This window comes from Anguilla rostrata, chromosome 15, assembly GCF_018555375.3.
Source record: "Anguilla rostrata isolate EN2019 chromosome 15, ASM1855537v3, whole genome shotgun sequence".
In the NCBI taxonomy this organism is placed as follows: Eukaryota; Metazoa; Chordata; class Actinopteri; order Anguilliformes; family Anguillidae; genus Anguilla; species Anguilla rostrata.
The window spans coordinates 22,144,174-22,162,299 of NC_057947.1; the positions used below are offsets into that span (position 1 = coordinate 22,144,174).

The 18,126-nt window shown below is 38.1% G+C and overlaps 1 protein-coding gene across 3 annotated transcripts in view; it reads left to right on the forward strand.

Annotated features, from left to right (window-relative positions):
- LOC135240717 (contactin-associated protein-like 5) overlaps positions 1–18,126 on the forward strand; it is a 149,855-nt gene that overhangs the window by 38,090 nt on the left and 93,639 nt on the right. The window contains exon 1 of one of the 3 annotated variants that reach the window (XM_064310596.1): positions 7,124–7,378. The exons of the other annotated variants lie outside the window; for them this stretch is intronic. Coding sequence (XP_064166666.1) covers positions 7,192–7,378 — 187 coding nt within the window. The 5' untranslated portion in view covers positions 7,124–7,191. Of the gene's footprint in view, positions 1–7,123; positions 7,379–18,126 lie in introns of those variants that run through there. 3 annotated transcript variants of the gene reach the window in all.

Sequence of the window (18,126 nt, forward strand, 5' to 3'; positions counted from 1 at the left end):
CTTGAGGTACTCTGCTTGAAGTGCTCTGCTAGCAATGCTCCTGGATCCTGCTTTTACATGTTCATTTTAACCCTACTTTGAAGGCATCAATTACAAAATAATCTAACAACTCCTTCTCCTGCCTCCTCCTCCTCAAGGAGTCAAAGATCAGAACAGACACTTTAGTATGGACCTCTTCCGTAAGTAAATAGCTATGGCTAAAGTGTGATAAATTCTGGCAGTGGACAGTTCCAGTTGCAACAGCTGAAACAATGGCAGTCAATGTGGCCATGGTAGCAGGTTTGCAGGAATCCAAAGCTGAACCAGTGGGCTTTTCACAGCAGTGACACAACATTAACTTTAGATTTATTTTATGAAATTGAAAGTGGTAATCCGCAAAATGGTGAAACATATATGGATATGCATGTAAATACCACAAAATAAAAGCTGATCTGTACTTCTGTCTCACATTAATCCTTTTACCACAAATTCAAATGCTGAAAGTACAAAGAAAAAATAACAAATTTCACTGCACAATTTTCATACTGTTGTAGAGAATTGCATGTACTTTTTACAAGTTCCTCAATATTTCTTGTTCAAAATGACATATAATAAGTAATAGCTAATAACAAGTAGTAGTTGCCTTTTGGAATAGTGCACTTAAACCATCACTGACAATAGGCCGTCATTACAGATTTTGTTTTCAAAAGCTTTCTGGGCAGATTTACCCTGTTCTCTTGTTTGATGGTATCAGGGTTAAATAAGGATGCATTGCCTTTGTTTCTTGGTGGTTTGGCACATAGTTCAGCATTTTCAGTTGGATTTCATACTGTACTGTAATGGAAAGTTCTGAAATGAACCATGAGTTTACCATGAGCCTGTTTGAAAAGAAAAAAATATTTTCAAATCTGAATAAAAAGTAGAAAATCATGTGAAGAAAACAGATACGCTTGATAACCACTACAGTAAATTGTACTTATCTCTGAGTAACAAAATAAAGCATTACATTAATGTCATATACATCTGAATCATTGATGCAAAAAAATTATCATATTTTAATACTTTGTGTAAATATGTTTTTTGGTGCTAGTGGTAAATGAATTATATATATTAACTGGTAGGGGGATAAAAACTGAGCTGATGCAAAAAATAAATAAAATAATAATACACATTCAAAGTGAAGTCATGTAATTTTAATAACTCCAGGAGGTGGAACTGTCCCTTTATATAAATAATATGTACTCTAATATAATTTATATATTTGTTTGGGGGTTAATCAGCATCTTTTAGAACAAACTGATCATGATGTCTTTAAAATGGTTTAATCCACAAGGTTCAGAATCCAGTCCTGGAGGGCCGAAGTGTCCGCTAGCTGTTTGGTGCGTTTCAGAACCAGTGATTAATTTAAGTTGGCTGAGTCCACACCTTGTTTCCAAGGCCTTACTTGGATTCCGTTTGAGAGGAAACCACAAACATCTGCCGAGACTGGCCTACCAGGACTGGAGCTTGACACCCCAGATTTAATGTGAAGTAAACAAATATACTGTATCTCCATCTTGATGGAAGATGCTAACACCTGAAGACCATTCAAAAAAAAGCAATTTAACAACCGTTATCAGTTTAAAAATAAAGGTAAATTCTCCACCATGCCAATTTCTAGCTAAAATGCCACCAACAGGGTTAGAATTGACCCCTGCATTCTTTCGGTGACATAGATCCCTGTAGTTTATTGCCAGCTCACAGCACAGCTGCCTCAGAATGACCCCTCTGAATATTAAGCACAGAAACTTACATTTACTTATTTATTTTACTATACATTTAATTAACCAGGCAGGTCAGCTAAAATCTCAATTACTATTTGCATTGGTGCTCAGAGTAATTTATTTGTTAGTTGTTAAAAAAAAACAATCTTATGGAGTACAAGGGATTGTCCAGCCAATCAGATGATCAAATACATTTACAGTATTGAACAGTCTCCGTGAATACTGCTTACAGAGCACTGAAACCATGAGGTTCCAAGTTTGAAATCCTACATAACCGCCATTCCATTCTCTGCACAATATCATTATTATAGCAGATTTTGTTTATTCCAAACAAAAAACTTTTCATAAACAGGTTTTCATATGATTATATACTGCACACTTTTTCCCTAGCAGTGCTTGATCATTCCTACACTCTTAACTGGTCAGTATGCTCTACCTGGATAGTTATAGTATAGTGATAATAATTTATCAACTTTATTTTTAAAAGATAATGTCAGCCACGCGTTTCATTTTTCCAATTTGTGTTGTTGGGAAGGTCTTGAAAATAGCCTGTGTATTTAATAGCCATTCCTTGCAGGCTTCTGAATTTGGCACACAAGAGAGACACCTCAGAATAGCAGTGAAGGGATCTCTTCCAGGATGGCTTTTGATGAAGTGAGATTGAGTGTGCTGGCCCTAATTGATAGGATTGCAGTTTGACTCTTGATGGGTACAAGTGAGACGGAAGGGGGAAGGCTTCTGGTGAACAATCTGAGAGAGAGCGTGAGAGAAAAAGCCAATTCACCTTCTCTCCTGGACACAAAGGTTGAAAGTTGTGGTTTAAAATGGGGATTGAGGAAGCAGTAGGTTCTCACTGGGCCGCAAGGGAAATCTTCAATACTGATTCTGAGCTGTGAAAAAAAGAATGGACGAAGGCCATCTATGTTGAAATGGAATTGGCATTGTAAAAAGTGGCATTGTATTGCTGCGGGGAGTTTATGTCTTTTATTCAGAAATGAGGCATGTAATATCTTGCAGCCATTAAATGTCAGTAAGTGCAACTGAATTTTTGAAGGACTGGATTCTTATTGGGTCTCATTCACAGAACATTTTTTCTGCAATCAGATTTGATTGTAAACTGCATAAGAATATTTCCATGAACATTTTGGGATTCATCGTTTTTTTTTTCTTATCTGAATTTGTTTTTTGGTATGATAAAAATTTTGGTGTGAAAAAAACTGCATATTAACAGAATGTTGGTCAATACAATTTTAAGTTATACAATTTTGCTACATTAACCAACCCATCTGAATAAGCTCATATGTTCAGTAGTTTTTATGTTTATTTTATTTTCAGTTTTTATTTCAATTTCAGTTTAATTGGTTTACTAGCTTTAGTTTAGCTTTCTTTTTTTCAGAAACTTTTGTTTTTGTTTTTATATCAGTTTATGATGATGTCTTTTCACATCTAGGGGACTTTTAATGATCGTAGTACATTGCCTAAAGTGCGATGCGTAAGTGCATTTAGGGCGTGGCCAGATCAACTTTTGCTAGTTAGCGGTGCATTGTTTGAGTACAAAATACTGTGCTTTGATTCAAAAGGTTAATAGGTGTGCCTTGAGCGTGTCATCTTCCATTCCCTTTAGAGCCACCTGCATTTGCACCTTGACAGATTGCTAATATAACGGTGGATTTAGCAAGGCTTGGAAAAGACAGATTTACCTCTGACAAAAAAAGACCTGCTTGCACGTGAGTCCATTAAAATTCTCAGAATTAATTGTTTAATGTGGTGCAAATTTATTTTTGTTTGTAATTTTTTTTACATATTTATTTTTCTCAATTAGACTTTCAGTTTTCTTTAAAATCTTTTTGTTCAGTTATGGAGTGTTATGTTGAAAATGGTGAAATTTGAATTGATCTTTGTTTTCTGAATTGTATCAAGATGTAAAAAAAATGTAATGCACAATGAAATCCCTGAGACCATATTTGGAAAAACATTGCACACTTGGTGTGGTCGCCATATTTCATCCTGTGATTGTCTGATTCGGATCTATATTATGACCATCCATTGTGATATGTTGTATGTTTGTTGTGTACTGTTGATATACAAAATAATAATTTTTCACATTGTAATCTTGATATTTTTATGCATGTTTGTGCATGCCCCTGTGTGTGTAACAGTGCCATCAAACCCAACACATAGCAATGGCGTCTTTGCTGTTTTTGGATTACTTGGTTAACCGTGCCTGGGGGAGACAGCGTGTCTTTAGGGACTGCACAGACATATTTGCAAAGAGCAATGAATGGCTTTGGTTTGCACATGACCCCGAAGTCGCCATGCCTTTTATGGGATTTCTAGGGTGTTTTCTTATGCTAATCAAATGAAGAGGCACACATTGTATTTATGAGCAATCATGATTCCTCATCTGATATACCTGGGGTATGCACACAAACAAAAAGGTCTGTCCATTTCAAATGAATCCCATGTTTTTTTTCACAAGAACTTTTCTTAAGAACAAAAGTAAGAAAAATTTAAGAAAAGTTTTGTGAATGAGGCCCATTGTCTTTTTAAAGAGAATAACAATTTTTGTGTAATTTTTTTCCAATGGATAAGAATTAAGTAGAACAATAATCTGTTGGGTGGCTTGTCCAGGTAAGATATTGTTCTAGTGCAGAGGTTTTTCAGCCTTCGCTATTTCTGCTAGCTTGCCATTTAGCAGGCCTATACACACATCACAATTGGACAGCAATACCTTTAGTTTTTTGATGGACGAATCGGAACTTGTCAGGAAGCTGGAATTTGAGGATAGCATATTGTGACCGCTTTTGGTTGGTGTAAAGTCGAGGAAGAATACCTTGGAGGGTAAGATGCATTTTATTTATATCGTGGTGGTGGTATTTTACTTAGCCCACTATATTATTTGTGATGCTTTGTCTATGCCTTTGGTTTTCTTATTGAAAATGAGTTGGCCAATCAGTGCATGTTATTGCAATTGTTCAGCCCTCAATCACAGCGCGATTGCTCGATTGTGTTACGGTAAAGTTGGGTAGCATCACTACATTTTTAACATTAGGCTACTGTTTACATTGTCTCAGTATGCAAACCATAGCAAACTATGCTAATTCCTGTGTCTCAATGTGGATAATGTTGACGTTAACATTCGTTTATGTTCAAGTCAATTGTTGGATGTGACATAAGCAGTTTGTAAAGCATGTATTTCAGTGGCCTCTGTATCGGTAGCTACCTTAAAATTCCAGAGTTATGTTCAAAAATGCACAAACTGTGCCTTACCTGGAGGTGGTGCTATAGCGCATATTCTGATAAAAATCCCTTATGGCCATGAGCCAAATGGATCTGTTAAAGTTTCCCCTCATTTGCATTCAGCATTCGGGAGTTATGTCTCACGTTTTTATGTGTATTTGCCAAACTTTCTGAGAGCAGTGTAGTACTTTGGATTATTTAAAAAAATATATTTTAATAACATTTCGTCTTCAGCCATTACAGGGTCAGACAATCAAAAATCATGACAATCATTCAAACAGTGTAGGAGGAGTTCACAAAAATAGTTTTTTTTGAAAATGCTAAATGGCAGACAGATAAAAAAGATACAGAAGGCAAATGCACTATGACAGATGAATTCAGGAGGAGCCACACATTTATTGAAACAAGGATTTTTTATTTTGCACCCAGTGGCTCAAGAGCGATATGGCCACAAGTTTGCCTTCACCATGTGATCTGCAGGGATTTAAACTTGTATTTCAATGGTTAATCGTTTTTTTTTTTTTCAATGGCAAATTAAATGTTATATAACTACTTTCATTTTTAATGTGGGCATTTCCCACTGCTTCTAACAAAGCCTAACATGCTCCTGTGCAACATTTTGCAAAATACTATAGCATGTCCATGGTAGTAAGTAATCAAACTAAATTTAAAACTTGAGTGTCGCTTGTTAACATCGCTGTCAATCATCACATGTGCTTAATTAGTGGCAATTACTTTAACAACTTAAATTACTGAGGGGGTGCAAAGGGCATAATTGTTTGAGAAGTGGCTTTACAAAGAGGCTATCAGGATGACTAAAATACCATGCAAGAAAAGAAGGGGAGAGAAAAGTCTTGCCCTATCTATAGGCCTAATTGTAATAATAATAATAATAATAATAATAATAATAATTTGTTGTAGTGCTCTCTGTAAATCAATCATCATAAAATTATAATGGCTGGTACTTGGGAAGTACAAGTGCAAGTTTCAAGAGGATTTGGCGCACACAAAAATGTTAAAGGGCTGCTGACATTTGATTGGCTCATGGATGCCATGTTTTTTCATAAGTCAATCTATCCTTGGACAAAGGTTATACCAGAATGTACAAGGATAGGTTGATTTATGAAAAAACATGGTTGCCATGAGTGCTATTCATGGCACCAGAATGAAAAAAAAAGTATTACTCCTTAATGGTTTGACTAATCATAGTCCAATTTAGTATATGACTATGATCAGTCAAACCATTCAAGGTGACATGCATGTATGAATGAATGAAATGCATGTCCAATGCATCTACGTGCTTGTACATTGTTTAATCATGTACCATTGTGATGTCGTCTTTAGAGACTGAGCAATGTATTTCACAGTGACCTACTGTATCTACTGTTTAAGTTTTAATTGTTTTAAGTAAGAAGCCAATGGAACAGTTTCTTTCTGCGTGGAAAATGCCTTAACTTACTGTGCATGTGCATAACAAATCATAAATAATTCCCTTGTCAATCCAATTCTGAGATCAGCCTATCAGAAGTTCATTATGCGAACTCACACACTAACGTTTTGACGTTTATATTCACAAATGATAAATGAATCTGTCAATGAACGGTGGAAATTGGAATGCAAAGAACACACTTTCTGGTATGGTCGTATTGCCATTTAAACTTCGTCTTTGTTTTAATTCTGGACAAATCGTCCTGGTAATTAAGGATAAGGATTTATACAATACACGCTTAAACCCTGAAAGCTGAACAGAATCTGCACATTTTCGCCGTTTTGACAGAATTGCACTGTTGAACATATTATGACACAGTCACCCTTTTTTTTTTTGCCCACTTACGCGAACATTGGTAGAACAAGACTGGATGGCAGATGAAATAACTAACGCGTAACACCAGGTTGTGAATGTTTGGTTCGCCTAGACGTGAAGCGTAGAAGTAAAGAATTGCAACATACAGACATGAAGTAGTCAATATCTATCCATTGTATTGAGCCTTTTTGGCCTGTTGTATTATATCGTTTAATGTCTAGATTGCATATTCGTTTTTATTACATTGTAATTTTTAAACTCCTGTGCTTACTAACCAACCGCAGAGTGCTAGAGAGAGAGAGAGAGAGAGAGAGAGAGAGAGAGAGAGAGATTCTTTAAGCGCCCTACGTCTTTAAGAGGACTGGACTTCGCGTCTCTGTGATCATCAGCGGCAACCCTGCGCGCATGTTAGAAAACAAGACGCACTCTGGAACTAAGGCAAACGGAGGCAACACGTATTGGAGATATTTTAACGGGTTGAGGATATATCGTCGCCGTTCTCTCGCGATGAAGATGGAACCGCGCAGCCAGTTTTGGACGTTTACTTTCATGGTGTTAAGTGTATTTACATCAGCGCTAGCTGCCAATAATTGTAAGTAACAGCGGTATTTTGGATTTGGTTAAACGCTTGCGAGAATCCTAAAAGGATATGTGCACTTTTAAATTCCCTAACTTAAACAGACATGTAGCCTATTTGAAATCTGTGATGCAATTGCAATGAATTCAAGCAATAATAAAGTGGTTTAGGTACCGACTATCTGACGCTTTGAAAGGTATACCAAGTAAAAGATAATGCCCATCACTTTATTGTTAATGAAATAAATAAAATTTAAGTATTTTCGACTATTAGACAATGCATTCTCTAAGCTGATATCTGGAGCTCATTTGCAAGTGGATGTGGTCTTCCAGAGCTGGGTAATTTTACGGGCTGCACATTTATCCTCTCTGAAAGGGGGTGTTTTATTTTTTAAAACCCTATACCCGTTTATTAATTTCCATAAATGCGCAAAAGGTGGCATTTTAAACTGACTTTTGCCATTCACTTTGGCCTGCGGTAATATCCGAATTTTGAATGGTGCGAGCATTAAGCGGAGAAATTGCACGTGGAATATTTTCAAAGATCATGTCAAGGGACCTTAGTACAACAACATCCGTCTTCATTGGAATGTTTTGGCTTTTAGCCATCAAACATTTCGGTAAAACTATCTTTCTGAACGGTGCTTGTCATTCTGCATTCTTAATAGCCAGCAAACAGGAATGAAAGTTTGTAGATATGTTTGCATTTCTGTGTGTTGAGTTTGGATGCATAACGGAGGCGTGTTTTTTGGGCTTAAAGGCCGTCCTTCAACCAGTAAGTGGAGGGTGAAACGTCGTTGCATCCTTAGAATGAGCATGGATGAACTTCGGAATATCCTGCTACTGAAATTGACTTTCGGGCAGTAGTGCTCATACAACTCGTGACATATCGAATCGAATTCCTTAGCCTATGTCTCTATGAACATTTTCGTAATAAATGAAAAAAAAAACATGGTGTGCGAAACGCAGAATAATGCAATTGTCCTCATGTTAAATGTGTTTCGCTTTGTGACAGTATCAATAGGGGTCAGTGTTCCCTACTCTTAACCCCCCCCCCCCCCCCCCCCCACCCCCACTCCCACCACACCCGGTCCCCTCCGTCCCACAGACACACACGGATAAATGTTGACAATTAGGAAGATTTGTTCGTGTTGTGCTAAAGCGACAATGGACGTCAGCTCGAGGTAGCCTAATTTATGGAATAGTATTTTATTATTTCCTAGGTGGCATCAAAACCTTTTAAATAAGGCGAACGGTGTTCTCCACAACCATCAATGCTGTACCGGAATTAAAATAAACTAAAATAACAAACTGGCTTAAGTAGCCCAAACCTCGTGGGACGTATTTAGCTGAAAATATATTCCACGTTTTGCCAATGCCCCTTAAATGCTTGTTTACACTGTTGATCCATTTGATACACCCATTTTTTTTTTTTCCATTGAAACGTGCGCGTGTTTATTATTATTATTTTTTTTTTACGTAGCCTAGACCTGTTGGTGTCGTTTCATATGTTTAATTTTTGTCCTATTTCCGCTGGGGGCCTTCATTCGCCATAACCACCATAACACATTTATTCAACTTCAAGAAACACTTAATCAAGTTTCATATTTATGATGCAAGCTTCGAACGATTAGTATACACAATGTAAATCCAATTATGTAGTTTAGAACCGAGTACTGTAGAGTTATTTCATTTGGGAGGTGTCACTGACATAAGACATTAAGTATCCGTCTCCGTGATAAACACCAAAGCAGTAACTATAATTCAGACTTGAATCTGAAACTTGTCTTCTGTCCTCCCTTTTCTCTAATGGATGAGGTGGTGGGGCAGCAACGGCTATGGCACTTATCTCGGTTTAATTCATTCTGGTTAGTTCACGTGGCCTCTTAGACGAGCGCTCTGGGCTGGGAGCATGGCCAAACACTGAAAATCTCCTTGAAATCGCTCGCTACAGGGTTAGCATCTGTTCTGTCGCCCAGGCTCGGGCGGTTTTTTAGATAAGCTGGTGAGTCTGCGTTTGACGCAGTATTTACGGTCTCCCGGGCGGTAATTGTCGGGTCAGTGAGCACGGTTAGGATGCGGACAGTCCAGCGCGTCTTCGTTCCCAAAGGGTTTGAAGAGGCTGCGCTTCTCATTATTCACTGGCAAATCTACCTGTCAAATGCCCATAGTCAGAAAATGTGCCTGTTCTCCTCTCTCCACTTACAGTGGCATATCTCCTGTGAAATAGATACGGGGAGTTGTTTCTTTGTATTGTCGCTTCCAACGCCACAGCGCCTATAATGAGGTGCTGACCGAGAGCCATTGACTCTCATCTGCGTGCTCATTGAGTGTGGCCATTAGGACAGCTCCGAAAAGGTTAGTTGGTGAAACGCAGAATGGCAGAGATCTCTGCAGCGGAAAATTTAACGTGACATATAAGAAAAAGCAAACAACGACTCAAGAATGGTATTATTATTATTATTATTATTATTATTATTATTATTATTATTATTTCAGTCAAATTTAATTGGCTGTCATCCGGGATTTACAGTGTCAGCACTGTCGCAGGTAAACTCTCGACCCGTTGATTATAGCCTACTCAATGGAGCTGACTCAAAGGACTTCAATTAACAGCAGTAAAGTCAAATTAATTGAGAGCTTAATTGAACTGTACAAAAATGGGGATGCATGATTGATGCAATCAGAGTTATACTGTGATTTATTTACACATCAATATCCAAAATCCATTTAAAATATTAGTAGCTCAGTCTAAAATGTGTTAAGTTATACTTCTCTAAGTACACGTAAAAATATACAGAATCTTTCTAATATGAGTGCATACAACAATATGTAGGTGTATATTTTTGTTTTGCAACTTAATGCAATACTACTATATATATATATGTGTGTGTGTGTGCGTGCGTGTGTGAAATGGGATGTATACTATAGTTTTACATATTTAGAATATGCATTCTCTTTACACATTGTTTTAATTGTAAAGTATGCATTGTAAAGTTAAGTATATATAAAGAAATCTCAGGCCAGTTGGCTCCTTTTAAATATGTTCCTCATAGTTAAGGCCACAGTGTGCAAATGTCATGTGCATATATGATATATACCTGAGGCCTGAGAAATTAGTGTAGTTCATGCTTTATTACAGTTGATGTACTATTGAGATGATCACATTGAGATACCCTTTCTTTGGCATTTTAGATCTATCCACCTAAACCAGCTTTTATGTCTATGAATTATCCCTTCAAAACCAATGAACTAAACATGCACGTTATGGTATGAATAATCAATACATTATTTGTGTTCACTTTTAGTGCTTTGCTTAAAAGTCTATGTGTTGAAAATATTGCGTTTGAGGGGCCAGTGGATTGTTTTATCGTGTTATCATGATGTTATTCCTGCCGCCATCAGCACTGCCTGTTTGCGGGCCTGTAATTAGTTTTCTGTCCTCGTTTTAATTAACTGGGACAGGATTTGTCCTTGAGTGGAGCGTGCTGTTCTAGACTGCCAGGTCATAACATTTTTCTGACGCAGGCTTCGCCTCGTCCCCTCTCAAGCACCATTTCTTTTTTTTCTTTTTTTGTCATCTTAAATGATACACCTCTTGCTATCTTGCTTCTGTATTGCAGTTGCCAAGTTGCCAGTTTCTCAGGATGGCCCCAAGCATCTGTCACATGATGATTTTACCAGACTTCTACCTACATCTGTACGTCTCTGTGTTTCTGTTTGTGTGTGTGTGTGTGTGGGGGGGGGGGGGGTTGTCTACATGCAGCTGTCAGGTAATTTGTGTGTTCACCTACAGCATGAATGGTTGGTATTTCTCTTATTTTAAAGGGGAGGCCTGAGCACGCAGCTTCCCTGGTACACCCACAGCCCACTCTTTGACAGAGCAGTTTTCCCAATGTTACGAAGGTCGTATCCCACAAATGTAATAGTTGCTCATATATATTGTGTATTATTCTTCAAAAGACGAACTGAGGAGTCCAACAGTTCCTGGTGGGAACTCCTGACCTCACAATCGTCATTGCAATGCCCTTGCTTTTAGTGTGACCACAGTTGGGGACTCAGAACACAAAAATACACCGGTACCTCTTAACCAGGCTAACTTGTTATATTAAATTAATCCCTTCATCACATTGTGGGCTGATGCACTAAATCAAGCATTTAAGAAAAAGAATGGAATTTACTTCTTTTATGATTTGCTTGAAAAAATAATTATTTGTGACAAACAACATCTCCACTTAACATAGCCAATTCCCTGCCACTTTTCACTTTTCAAAATGTGAGTGTTAAACTAAGGAGCCATTTTGAAACAGTTGGTACTACTTGGCAGGGGACCAAAACCCACAGCCTTCCTGGGTCGAGGCCGAGACTAATAGGTGTCAGTGTGCCAGTGTTTGACAACCACGGTTTTTGGTAGCAGTAATGAGTGAAAGCATACAGTACAAACTGTGTCCTTTTTCTATTCGAGTCCACTTTCAAATGTGAGAAAATTACAGAACAATGAAGAATTTTAAATGCCTAAAGGCAGATTTAGTCGCACTTCTGCGTTTGCCTTCAGTTTTGACAGTGTGCAAATGTATAGCCACATTTCTGATCATTTCAGGACCCCCCAATTTAGGGGATTCTTGACCATTTTAGAAGCCTGAGGTCTACAGTGCTTCTTTCATCTTTCTTTTCGTCATTTTACCTTTTACTTCCCCCTCCAGTGACAGCAAAAGTCTAGCACTTAAAAAGCACAGCACTAGGAACAAAAGTGTCATTTTGAAAAGGCAGCCTACAGCAAACTACAGGAAGTTCATTAGAGGAAGTCCCCCTCTAAGCGAAGCCTGTAACACACTCCTACCAAATACGCATCCAGCAGTGTGTTGCTCTGGAAACTTCCGCTTAGGAGAGATTTCGAAGATCGCCCTGGAACAATGGCCGCGTGCTGAGAGGAGCCAATTGTAGGGGAAATGGTAATGTTTTATCGTTTCCAAAATCTCTAAATGAAATCGCAGCAAGACGAAACTCTCCTGAGAAAAAATGTATCTAGGCATCGTCAGAATCGGACCGTTTATTTCATTATTTATTTTCACCTCAGAAAGCGTGCGGTGTGCGGGTCGCTCTGCTGCGTGACGGTATCGCTAGCCTCAGACACGGCTGGGGAAGAGCACTGCTTTCTGCCGAACGGCACAGCCGAAGACAGCAGATGCTGCGTTGGATTTGTCCTCTGGGTCAGGTGGAGAGCGGTAGATTTTGTGGATCTTCCACACCAATTTACTGGAATTGTTCTCCATGGAGACATACCGGCAGGGAATGAAGTGCACAATGGAGGTGCCCAAGTTGGTTCAATAAAAAATTCAGGGCTGAGGGAAAGCGCACAGTTGTAATTTTGGTGATGTGTTCTCAGTCTATGTGTTATACACCTCCTCCCCCAGGTGCCCATTTAAAGTCACCGGATGCAGTATTTCATGTTTTAAAGGCAGGTGACCTTCCTTTTATCCTCAAAGTACCTTAATCCTATGAGAGTATAACATTTGGTGTGCTTTTTCGTTAAAAAAATATTTTGATTAGTCCTACAAAATGTGGCAAGATGAGGGACTGATTATGTGTGATTAATATTACAACTCATTTAATTACGGTTTCCTGAAGTACTCCTGTACTGGATGTAATGGTTAGACCATTAGCTTCTTTATTACACAATTAATCTGCGGGACTGACAGTATCATAGTACTACCCTTTGAAGCGTCTTGAGACACTAAGTTGTCATCCCTGTCCGTGGTTCGGCGTCAGCACCAGCTGCAGCGGCTGTGCTAAGCTGCAGCCTTTCATGCTCTTGCTGTTCCTTGTCAGTGTGCTAGGACTCAGAACGATAGGGACTAATGCCCTCATCAAGATCATTACCTCTTCCCCTTTTTTTTTCTTTTTTAATTGTGAAGCACACTGCTTGCACAAACCATGTTTCACTGGCTGCGATGGGTAACCCAAAGGGCAGGGAGCCGCAGTACTCATCAGAAGCCTAGGATTCGATTCGTCAGCCTGTTCTATCTGGTTCTAAATCTCCAGGGAAACCATGGGTGTCTTTTTTTTTCTTTTTCTTTTTTGAGAATGGCTGGGTGTGGGGCTTTTTCTCAATATGGAACATGGATTTATGTGATATTATTATGTTGCAAATGTATCTATTTGACCATAGTATCAGTTGATACCATGTACCATAAGTAATTGATTATATTATAAATTTGCCCTTTAAAAAAAGAAGTGCCCTATTTTTAAATCAAACACTGTGCAATAGCCAGTAATATATCTAATGAATCAATGCAATAAAATGGTCCCCTTAAAATAACAGAAATGAATGAATCTTTGGAGGTATGTTCTCCCCATCTGCCTTATGGACCTTGCTTGATGAATTCAGTGTTAGTAGTGTCCAATGTCCCATTTCCCATACAATTATTCACATGGTTATAGTGCTCTATCCATTTACAGAAGTATATGTGCTTTAAATAGCAGTCTAACCCATATCCCTGTATTCCCGTTTGGTGTTGCTAGCAAGGGGCGAGTAAGTACTTGTTCTGTATGAAAATGGGAAAACTGCTCGTGTGATTTATAATATGGCAGAGACAAAATTGGTGAGAGGAAACTCTTGATGGTCCTCATTTTTTCCCTTTTGATATTGCAAATTCAAAGGGAATGGGAGAATGTTCTTATGTTTTTCTTTCTGTACAGATTTTTCTCTGTCTGGAAAATCTGAAGGTGCAAGTTTTTTAATTTAATCATTGATCAGTTTTTTTTTATTTTTTAATTAATTGTTTTTATCATATTTTCTCCTCTATCCACACACACTTACGGCTGCCGTTTCATTTCACTTTACAGCTTAATCACTGAGCTGCGCAGACATTTTGCTGAATGACTTTTTGCGCTGCTGGTACAGACAGACCTCGCCCGTGAAAAGAGGGCACTTTCCCTTTTCATAATGGGACAGCTAGCTTTGCATTTCAGTGACTCTCTGACAGCTAGAATTTATTTCAACTTGAGGAAGACACACTGCTGGACCACCTAGTATTGTGTAGTCAAATGTGAGGTCTCACAAGAATACTAGCCTGTCTAGCAATGAATTCATATGAAAATGTCTTCCTATTTCACCCAAATCTACGGGTATGCTCTCTGAAGTCCTTTCACTGGAAAATCGGACACTTGTCAGTAATGCAGACTTAAAACTTTAAGACAATGAAAGACAACTTTGTTGTTATAATGGTGCAGTGAGTAGCACTGTCGCCTAATAGCATGTAGGCCATTAGAGTGTGTCCTGCCCTGCAATGAATTGGCAACCTCTCCAGGGTTTATTCCTGCCTCTCACCCGATGCATGCTGGGGTATGCTCCAGCCGCCCAAACCTTCTGGATGGATGGATTTGTATTCTACTTAAGATAGTATTTTGCTTTGTATTTTCCAAGTGAACTTCTAATATATAATATCGTGTGTGATATTACTACACTGTAAATACACTTCTGTACTTTCATCAAATAACCTTGAATGATTTTTAAAGTATATTTTTAACATAGTAGTGATAAATAAAAAATGTACAAGAAGTGTAGTTCCAATACCTACAAATCAACCTTTTAATTCGTATTCTTAATATACTTTAAGTTTGTAAAACCAATTTAGTACACTTAAGTAAAAATCAGTACTCTAAAGTTGTAGAGAGGCACAAATGTAGTGTATTTATTACACTTAAAGTGTGACGAATGTAACACAATTTTTTTAGTACATGATTAGTATGTATGTATTAAAATATACTTTAAATATTTTTTGAAGTATACTTGAAGTATAATATTTTTTAACTTGGGTGGCCCGTTTCTTCTGTTTTACGAAGTGTGATGGTTCTGTTTGAGCATGACATTATGACATGCAGGAGGTTTGGACCTTTGGCCGCCTACATCTGGTCACATCCGTCTTCCTGGATCCTTGCTTCTCTGATCTGACACCCACTATGAGTAAAGGGACAGTAACGCCCATTCTTTGAGAGGCTGCAGTTTATGCGTTTTTTTTATACTTCCATTTTAAGAATATGACAGGACATGTGCAAACAACCCCGAATCAGCTGCAGCCCAAAAAGATGTAATTCAACTGCCTGGGTTGCCAAGGTGATTTCACAATCCAAGCCAGTGTGATGTCACCCATCAGCCAGAGAAGACAGGAACACAAGCTTACATTGCCACAATAAAAGTCAATATCCTGAATCATTTTTAAAAAATATTTTTTTTAAAGAAAAAAATGATACACACATTTTATTACATTTGCTTAAAAGTTCTCTTTTATTGGTTGGAGTCTTCAAATAAATTAGTCCTGAAGGACAGGGTAGAGCTCATTATCTATTTAAATTTGAATATCCTTTGTCCAAATTTCTGGTTTGTAGAGGCTGAACAGGAGGTTGCTTTGGGCGAAATTAACAGTTTGTCGAATGTTATACTATCACTCATTCATAATGTTTATGCTTGGCGGGTTTTATTTTGAAGCCAGATTTGTATGTGTACCCTTCCAACTATTGATGAATTTCACAAAATATAAAAAGAAAATGGTTGTTCAAAGAATGGAAATGAATGGTTGTTCACAGGAAAGGACTGAACAGTAGTGACTCCACATTGATTATCTCAAAGTGTGTGCTTTTGTTGAATTCTAATATTTGGATTAAGGCCAAGAAACAAACAAAATGGCAGGGTGTTTTTGTATTCCACACATCAGTGCTAAATTTCCAAGATCCCTTAAAATGGCAGACTTGGCAGCCCTGGCTCTCAACAGAAAAGTTTACTTAAACTCTACTGAAATTATTTTACCAGTAATACCTGTATAAACATACAAAAAAGGTCAGAAGACATTTGACAGGACAGAAAACCAAACAATGCAAAAGTTTGTTTATATTAAAATTCTTGACCTCCTTGACCTTGTTGCACCCTCACCAGATGCCATACACTGAAGAGTCTTTGGAGTGTTAATAGATTTTTGAGAATGAAGCAATATAAATATGTATCTGTGAGCGATTTTCATGTTTTAAACATCAATGATTTTGTAGTTTCAGTTACCAACTATGGTTTCTTCAGCCTGTATAAATATTGATTGAGTGTGTACAGAACAGCATTCATTAATTGTCCATAATGAAGCTACCTAGCATCCGGGTAAATACGTAGCTTTCCGTTGTACATTTTCCCTTTTACATTACTTATTTTAAAATAATTATTTTAATGAATGGGAGCAAAGCTACCAAATGATTTGGAACAGAGTGTACAATTGGTAGAATGATATGTACTTATATATAGACTGTAATAGGTCTTATAAAGTGATGCCTCATTCAAAGCTCTATGCCAACGCAGACACACACACACACCGACACACACACCCACACACACACACACACACACACACACACACACAAGGTAGCTCTGCGTCTCTTTCCCAATACTTCAAGCTGCAGAAACATCACATTCATCTTGATCATGAAAAGGCAGAGCACAGAGCATGTACAGCAAGCTAAAAACACTACAGATTCCAGAGTCATCAAAGCATCATGCTGAGTAGAATCTGGCTCGGTGCTCATGTGCATGAGCCTTCTTGAGTTTTTCCCTTCTCCTCTTTCAGGCTCAGTAATGAATTCCTACATTTCCGTGCTGCTGCCCTTAAGGACTGACAGCGCGGCACTGGCTTCTGGCCCTAGGCCTTAAGAGAGGCTTGTTTTGCAGGCTCCGACTGCAGAGCCGTGCTCTTGTTTGTGAGGCTTACAACTCTGACTTATACAAGTGGTGCCATAGCCTCAAATATGCCAACTCTGCTTGTGATGAAATTTCAGTTTTCGCCAGAATTTGGGGTAGGAAAGGACCGAGTGCGGCACACCAAGTAGACTTCACAGAGCAGTAGGTATTGATCAGATCTCACACCTGTTCAGTTGTTCACTCTGCCATTAAATGTACCAAAAATTTCTGTACATTTTTTTCATCACTATGGAACAACCTTCATGTTTCAAACAGAACAGGGACATGGTCAATCATTGTGTGCAGGGAACTTCTATGTACATGGACATTAAAACGTGTTAAAACCTGTTTTCCCACTTGGTGACTCCCTGCCGTGCCATGAAATCTTTGCAATTGCAGTATGGACTTCTACACAACAGAAGTCGAACATGTTAGAATGTGTTGTGATTGTAAATACTATACAGCAGTGTCTGTATGACGTATTGTACATGCCGGTGTAGTTACCGTATTATTACACTTTTATTATGGTTATATAAAATAGGACCAAAACAATTAATGTGTGATGATGCCATTATTGCTTCTGATCACATCATGCTTCTGAGCCATTATATTCAGAAATCTCTATGTAGGAGTACCACATTTCAGGTCACATCTCTTTGTGTTGCATCTGTGGTCTTTAATATTGATACATATTGCTTACTGCAAGTGCTACAGTGCGCTTACCCAAAGTGCATTTCTCTAATCTCCACCTTGCATGACTTGAATGCAAAAAAAATCTTCCATAATGTAACTGGGGTGAAATGTATTAGATAACAGACAATACTCATTTTAATCACAATTTAATCACTTAATAGTTTAAGCTTATCGATCCAATCCACACAAAAAAAGGCCTAAAGGGATTTTGGAAAACCATTTTGTTTCTAGCCCAGTGTTGTAATCTGCTTTCTTTCAGCTGGCCAACGTAGCCGGTGCCTTTTTTAAATGCAGTTTTAAAATGCTTTCACCCAAGTGCTCAAAATGTGTCTGGGCCAGTAGCTTATGTTCAAGCA